The sequence below is a fragment of the Thunnus maccoyii genome, chromosome 10 (assembly GCF_910596095.1).
Source record: "Thunnus maccoyii chromosome 10, fThuMac1.1, whole genome shotgun sequence".
Lineage (NCBI taxonomy): Eukaryota > Metazoa > Chordata > Actinopteri > Scombriformes > Scombridae > Thunnus > Thunnus maccoyii.
In genome coordinates, this window is record NC_056542.1 from 231,277 (window position 1) to 239,703 (window position 8,427).

At 40.1% G+C, this 8,427-nt stretch overlaps 1 protein-coding gene across 1 annotated transcript; it reads left to right on the plus strand.

Moving 5' to 3' along the window:
• The first annotated feature begins 471 nt into the window (after positions 1 to 471).
• LOC121905343 lies at positions 472 to 7,239 on the plus strand. Its single transcript, XM_042423536.1, has 5 exons — positions 472 to 748; positions 2,254 to 2,347; positions 4,285 to 4,351; positions 4,517 to 4,662; positions 6,549 to 7,239. Exons 1-5 carry the CDS (start codon positions 472 to 474, stop codon positions 6,607 to 6,609), a joined length of 645 nt encoding a protein of 214 aa, XP_042279470.1. The 3' UTR covers positions 6,610 to 7,239.
• Positions 7,240 to 8,427: the final 1,188 nt, after the last annotated feature.

Below are 8,427 nucleotides of genomic sequence, written 5' to 3' on the forward strand. Positions count from 1 at the left end.
ATAAAGTTTTAATCTGAATGAATTTACAGTTTAAATTTGATCAAATAAGATATAAAACTAAAACAAACTTCTGTTCATCATCATGCAGCCAGATGTTTGTGCCTCAGGCTGTTTCTGCTGGTCTGTCCAGTCTCATGTTGTGTAACATCACCTACTGTAGACCTCATGTTGCTTTATGTGCAGATTTTAGGATGAAATGTCAGGAACGTTCAGCTCAGATGTTCATCAGGCTGAAACCAGAGATGTATGAAGAGCTTCAGGAGAAGAAATGTTCTTACATGAGGTTCCTGAATACTGAAGCAAACCTGTGTAGTTTGATTCTTGTACATTACTGTCACTGTCTTTAAACTTCTAACATGTCAGCTGCATGTATTGATAATAACATCATGTTGACTGCTGCTGCCTCCAGTAATAATCATCTGTGGTCACAGAGAGAAACTAAAATACTTTTTTACTTTAGAACCGGTCAGAATGAGAATAAGGAGCTCCAGTGACACCGGAGAGCTGAGCCAGAAACAGAAAGTCACACTGAGCTGCACAGCATTAACCTGCACCTTCCACCAGCTGGATGTCACCTGGTTCAAAGATGGCAGCGCCCTCCCACAGTCTGGCCCCGCCCTCCAGCTCGGCCCGCTGACTGCAAAGGATTCTGGGAACTACACCTGTGGTCTGAAAATCAATACCAATACAATCTCCCTGCCGTACGCCGTGCGTGTGGAGGAGGCAGAGGAGAAGGAGAAAGATGAAGGTTTGTTAGATCAGTTTTATCTTTGAGCCGTCAGAAACTCAACAAACTGCGTCTGTAAACACTTTAAACAGACAAGTGCTGACCGACAGGTACTGACAAGTACCGACGGGTACTGACGGGTACCGACAGGTACTGACCGGTACCGACCGGTACTGACAGGAGCCGACGGGTACTGACGGGTACTGACGGGTACTGACAGGAGCTGACGGGTACTGACACGTACTGACTGGTACTGACGGGTACTGACTGGTACTGACGGGAACTGACGGGTACTGACACGTACTGACTGGTACTGACTGGTACTGACGGGTACTGACGGGAACTGACGGGTACTGACACGTACTGACTGGTACTGACTGGTACTGACGGGTACTGACGGGAACTGACGGGTACTGACACGTACTGACTGGTACTGACGGGAACTGACGGGTACTGACACGTACTGACTGGTACTGACTGGTACTGACGGGTACTGACGGGTACTGACTGGTACTGACGGGTGCTGACGGGTATTGGTGGGTGCTGACGGGTGCTGACGGGTACTGACGGGTGTCGACAAGTACTGACGGGTATTGACGGGTGTCGACAAGTACTGACGGGTACTGACGGGAACTGACAGGAACTGACTGGTACTGACGGGTACTGACGGGTGCTGACAGGTACTGACTGGTGCTGACTGGTACTGACGGGTACTGACGGGAACTGACGGGTACTGACAGGTGCTGACGGGTACTGACTGGTACTGACGGGTACTGACGGGTACTGACTGGTACTGACGGGTACTGACGGGTACTGACGGGTGCTGACAGGAACTGACGGCTCCCAGCAAACACTGAGATGTCATGTGATTGTTTGAACAAGACATCCTGTAATGGTTCAAAAATAAAAGTTGTGCAGACGTCAGCTGGACGTCCTTTCAAGCAATGTTGATATTTGTTGTTACATCATCAACGGACCTTTTTAGCTTCTCTGCTCAGGTTTCTGTATACATTGTTCATTCTGCAGCTTTATACATCACATAAGTTCAGATTAACATTTTAATATACTGCTTTCTATCAAACTGATGTCTGTTATGTTTTAACAACGTAATAATCCAAATAATAAATGATACCAAACACAATTTTCTCTTTATAGAAACACGATGAGTCAATACTGACAGCTATTTGACTTCATTTTCATGATTTCAGTGTGATGTGCTCTTTGTGGTTTTTGCTGTCTGACCGATGTTTGCTGGGTTAGCTGTGCTGGTTTTTATTTGGTTGGATTTTTCCAGATTGAATAGATAATGTTGTTGCTTTGACTGTATTTTATCCAGAGTCACAGCGACTCTGTGAACTAAACTTCACTGACAGACAGAAATCTCCAAACCTGGACACATAAAACTAAAACTGACTCCACACATATGAAATATGTTGTTGTGTGTTTTGGCTCAACTGATATTATTGGTTATTAACTCAGATTCAGTCTGTGTGATGGAAGCAGCTGCTGTTTCTGATGTTTTACAGGAGCAGGAAGTAACCTGCCTCTGATAGCCGGCCTGGTGTTCGGCGTCCTGCTGCTTCTGTTTACTGTCATACTGGTTTTGTTCATCATCAGAAGGTACTGATTATATTTATTAATAATTAATATATTATACTGAAGTCAGTGGTCAACACAAGACTGAATGTTCAGTAATTGTTAAAAGCCGTTTGACAGCAGTGCTATAACCATTCATCAGTTTTATTTATAAAGCACCAAATCACAACAGAAGTTATCTCAGGACTCTTCCCACATAGAGCAGGTCTGGACCGAACTTTAATCTACAGAGACCCAACATTCCTCCATCAGCAGCAGGAAAAACTCTCCTTTAACAGGAAGAAACCTGCAGCAGAACCCGACTCTAGGTGGCGCCGTCTGCCTCGACTGGTTGGGTTGAGAGAGAAAGAAGGAGACACAGAGAAACAGAATAACAATAATAATAATAATAATAATAGAAATATGACTAATAATAGTAGCAGCAGCGTCACATCAGACAGCAGTCGATCTGCAGCTGAAAGGTTTCCTGTTAGACAAGAAAACCTGAGAAGAAGCCAGGTTAGTAACATGCATTGATGTTACATGAATGCATACAGATACAGAGGAGGAGAGAGGAGCCCAGTGCATCATGGGAAGTACCCCAGTAGTCTAGGCCTATAGCAGCATAACTAAGGGCTGATCCAAGGCGAGCCTGGTCGGCCCTAACTATAAGCTTTATCAAAAAGGAAAGTTTTAAGCCTACTCTTAAACATAGAGAGGGTGTCTGCACCCCGGACTGAATCTGGAAGATGGTTCCACAGGAGAGGAACCTGATAGCTGAAGGCTCTGCCTCTACTTTTAAAGACTGTAGGAACCACCAGTAAGCTGCATACTGGGAGCGCAGTGTTCTAGTGGGATAATACGGTATTATGAGCTCTTCAAGATATGATGGTGCCTGACCATTAAGGGCTTTGTAAGTCAGGAGAAGGATTTTAAATTCTATTCTAGATTTTACAGGAAGCCAATGCAGCGAAGCTAAAATGGGAGAAATGTGATCTCTTTTTCTAGTTTTAGTCAGAACACGTGCAGCTGCATTCTGGACCAGCTGGAGAGTCTTTAGAGACTTGTTAGGGCAGCCTGATAATAAGGAATTGCAATAATCCAGCCTAGAAGTAACAAATGCGTGAACTAGTTTTTCTGCATCTTTTAGGGACAGGATGTGATTTTTGTGATATTCCGTAAGTGAAAAAAGGCAGTCCTTGAGATTTGATTTATGTGGGAGTTAAAGGACATATCCTGATCAAAGATAACTCCCAGATTCCTTACGGTGGTGCTGGAGGCCAGGGTAATGCCATCCAGAGTAGCTTTATCATTAGATAATGTGTTTCTAAGGTGTTTAGGGCCAAGCACAATAACTTCAGTTTTGTTTTTTTTATGTCGGGACATTATCATTATAACACAGATGCCAGTCAGTGATCTGGTTGTTCCTGCATCTGCTATCGTCTGTTTGAGTTTAGAAGAAAAACACATTTAACTAAAGATAGAAGCTCTAGCTAGTGAATGTTAGCTGACACCCTTCAAATATCACTAATTACTCCTTCATTTACTCCTGAGAACATCCCAAACATAGATTATAATGTTTAATTAATCCTTTAATTTGTCCTTAAATTTAAAAACGCAAACTTCTTAATCCAACAAAATACCTTCATTTCTCTCAATTCATTAATTCATCCATTAATTATCCTCTTCCCACTAAATATATCTTAATTTTTATCATCATTAATGGAAATGTAAGGTAGAATGATGAGGTTTCATGATGTTAATATAGTGATAATCAAACCTGTTTTAATTCAGTTTATTCTAAGCTAACAGCAGTTTAATGCAGAAGCATCACATTAACTCGTATTTGTGTGAAAGCATCTTATTATTATGTTAAACAATTTCAGATATTACAGTTCATGTGATTTGGTGGTATAGAAGTTTTAATTATGATTATATATAAATATATATTCTGAACTGTAATGTTCATGTTGTGTTTGCAGGAGACGGTCAGCAGCAGATGACGGTCAGGCAGCTGTGGGAGGTGAACTGGATCAGAAGGTGAGTCAGGTGACTTATACACACACATATACATGTATATACAATAAACGTTGCAGCCTGAGATCAGATGATGCGTGATGATGATGATGATGATGATGATGATGATGATGATGATGAAGGCCTCTGGTGTTTGTGTCCTGGCTTCATGTGTTGATGTGTCGGTGCGGTTTGCAGCATCCTGATGCCACCTACAGCAGCATCACGGAGGCCGCTGAGCAGCAGAGAGCAGAACGCCAACAGGAAGTCAGACAGGAAGTCAGACCGGCAGCAGAGGACGTCAACTACGCCGCCGTCCAGTTCAAACACAAGAGCCAGGCCAGGTAGGCGGTCCGACTCCTGCATGAATATATGATTGATCATCCAATCGATTAACAGCTGCAGCTTCATTCATGATATATATTTATGATATATATTCATGATATATATTTATGATATATATTTATGATATATATTTATGATATATATTTATGATATATATTTATTATATATATTTATGATATATATTTATTATATATATTTATGATATATATTCATGATATATATTTATGATATATATTCATGATATATATTCATGATATATATTTATGATATATATTTATGATATATATTCATGATATATATTCATGATATATATTCATGATATATATTCATGATATATATTTATGATATATATTCATGATATATATTTATGATATATATTTATTATATATATTTATGATATATATTTATTATATATATTTATGATATATATTCATGATATATATTTATGATATATATTCATGATATATATTTATGATATATATTTATTATATATATTTATGATATATATTTATGATATATATTCATGATATATATTCATGATATATATTTATGATATATATTCATGATATATATTCATGATATATATTCATGATATATATTTATGATATATATTTATTATATATATTTATGATATATATTTATTATATATATTCATGATATATATTCATGATATATATTCATGATATATATTCATGATATATATTTATGATATATATTTATGATATATATTCATGATATATATTCATGATATATATTTATGATATATATTCATGATATATATTTATGATATATATTCATGATATATATTTATGATATATATTGTATTTATTCAGAACTGACGTGTTCTGGTCCAACAAGCTAAATCTTGAAATTATATTTCAGTGTTTCTGACATTTTACACGTGAAACGATTGATCAATAATCGATCATGAAATCAATTGTTAGTCTTTTGTGACGTGGATATTTCTGTCGTGCTGTTCGATTGTTCCTGTTTTAATTTGTGTTGTGTTGATGTTGTTCATTGTGTTTCTTACACACTAAAACTCACTAACTCACTAATATACAGACTCACACAAAAAGCTTCAGATGTTTGTTTATTATACAAAACGATGTTCAACAGATACACCAGTTATTATCAATCAATTACAAACTGACATGTAAATTTAAAGATCATAACGAGCTTTAGTTCGGGTCGATAACCCAACAGGAAAATTAATAAAGTACTAAAACAGGATCAGAACAGCATGAACTCAGTGTTGCGTCGGCGCCGAATCGACCCAAACTGACTTTAGTGTGAATGTTTTCTCCAACCAGTCGTCCTCATCAAACTCCAGATACGAGTTTGATCATGTGACATCGCAGCGTCTGTATCAGCAGTAATCAGCAGGACGACATCATCTGTCTGTAGCTCATCGCTGTTAATCAATAATGATGATTGATGATGTGGCGGCGCTGTGGTTCAGCTCTGGTTGGGGTTAAAGATGATGGTTTAGGTTCAAATGATCACTTTGTTAAGGTCAGAGAAACATGTGGTGAGTTAAAGATACTACTTCCTTAAAGTTAGACCGCCTTCGTCGTCATGGCTACAGTAATAACCGCGGGGTTAAAGGTCAGGAGACGACTGTCCAGCTTCCTCCTCTAAAGAGGAACTCTGTCCACATATATAAACATCATCTGAAGCAGCACTGCTCTGCCTCACAGTTACTATGACGACCGCTACATGACATCAGTCAAACTCACTATATACGTATACATACATATATATATGTATGTATATATGTATGTATACGTATAACTGACAGACTGATGTTATGATGTCATGTCTCTTGGCGGAGAGTCTCTGTTCTCAGCAGACTGACTCATCCTGTCTGTTCTTCCTGTTTCAGAGCGGCGGAGGAGGAGGAGGTGGACGCCGTCATCTACTCTGCAGTCGCCAGCAGGCGCTGATGTCAGCTGGTCCTGGACCCGTGCAGAACCAAGAAACGTCAGACCTGAACACGGCTGGGAGACACAGACCCGATTCACAGCTGATTGTAATTAACAAGTTAAAGTTAATTTACAAGTTGTCAAAACAAAACGTTGTGTCTTACCTAATGTGACGTTAGAAACCGTCTCGCCTGACGCATGTCATCCATCCTGCTTGCCAAGAAAGGTACAATACATCCAGGTTTTCTGTTATTCTCCTCTCTGACTGAGACAGATCCACTCGTTATTTCAGTCCACTTGTTGTCACGGTGACGGATGACAAACATAATAAAGATAACCTGGGCTGGTTGTGCTTTTGAACCGTAATAATTGTTGCTTGTTCGTTGCCACAGCTGCTAATGTTAGCGTTGCTACTTTGCTAGTCTGACCTCTGCTCTCTGACCTTTGACCTCCAGAGCAGCAGCAGGAGCTCGCTCAGGTCATTTCGTACCATCTTTAGGCCAAAGATGCAATTTGCTTGCTGTTGCACAACACAAACACACACAGCACCTCCATCACCATCAGCACATAATGTTAAACAGACCCAGAACCACGACAATAGAACAGGACCCGACCCGGACCCGGACCCGACCCGACCCGGACCCGACCCGACCCGACCTGGACCCGACCCGGACCCGACCCGGACCCGACCCGACCTGGACCCGACCTGGACCCGACCCGACCTGGACCCGACCTGGACCCGACCCGGACCCGACCCGGACCCGGACCCGACCTGGACCCGACCCGACCCGACCCGGACCCGACCCGGACCCGGACCCGACCTGACCCAACCCGGATAAAACCTGGATCCGAACCCGTACAGGTCGTTGGTCGGGGCGCGGACCTTCACCTGGACTGAATGTCTGTAGGTATTTTCCATGAATAACTTAAGTTAATTGATAATCTTTGATCCCATTTGTTCGGCTAATCATTATTTGAAATATTTATGATACTCGAATGTACAAATATTTAAATATTTAACATGATTGAAAGTCTGTTTGAACAAGACATTGTCATTTGTTTCTTTGTTTGTTTAGAACCACAACAATCATCATTCACATCATTCTCTGGATAAATAAACTGATTGCAACCGTTGTTTGTGTGAGTTGTTGTGTTCCATCTATAACATAAAAGCAATAAGCTGCTGAGCCACACATATAAATCTCCTCTAAAATACTACAGTACCCATGAGTCTTAGCATCTGTTGCTATGGAAACGCCTCCATCCAGAGCTGTGACATCAGAGTGAATCATATTCAAAACAAAACGTTGCTGATTCTATTCATCCAAGATCAACCTCTAGTGTCTCTTACCACAGTGCTTTCTGGGACTCGTAGTCTTCTAACCATGTTCTGTTCAGTCTGTGACCTTTGACTTTTGTCAGTGAAGCATTTTGTTTTCAGCTCAGTCATTGTTTGACGTCAGCTGACTGAACTCGGATCAGATCAACAGAAAGTCAGAAACAAAACACTGAAACTGAAGATTCAGTTTTATTTGACCTCCAGCAGTAAACTTATTTACTGAAGTGCTCATAAGTTATATATTCAACATATTTAAATGTATTTATTTCATACAGAAGCAACACAGTGTTCTTAAATATGAGATCAGTTATTTGAGTCTTCCTGTGTCAACTTTAGAGAACAACCACAAAAAACAGGAAGAGGAAGAAGAACACCTCTGTGACTCCAAATATGAGGTTATAAAAAGAAAGTTTTTCAGACCCAGTTGACTCTCTGATGTGAATCTACTTTAACCTCCTCGTTACATCCTGGTGTCAGAGTGAAACTCACTGTTGAAACAC

Excerpts from the sequence above, each read along its gene's own strand:
- LOC121905343 (XM_042423536.1), top strand. The coding sequence starts at position 472 with ATGAGAATAAGGAGCTCCAGTGACACCGGAGAGCTGAGCCAGAAACAG. Across the intron at positions 749-2,253 it reads GGAGAAGGAGAAAGATGAAG|GAGCAGGAAGTAACCTGCCT; the intron begins GTTTGTTAGATC and ends GATGTTTTACAG. Across the intron at positions 2,348-4,284 it reads GTTTTGTTCATCATCAGAAG|GAGACGGTCAGCAGCAGATG; the intron begins GTACTGATTATA and ends TTGTGTTTGCAG.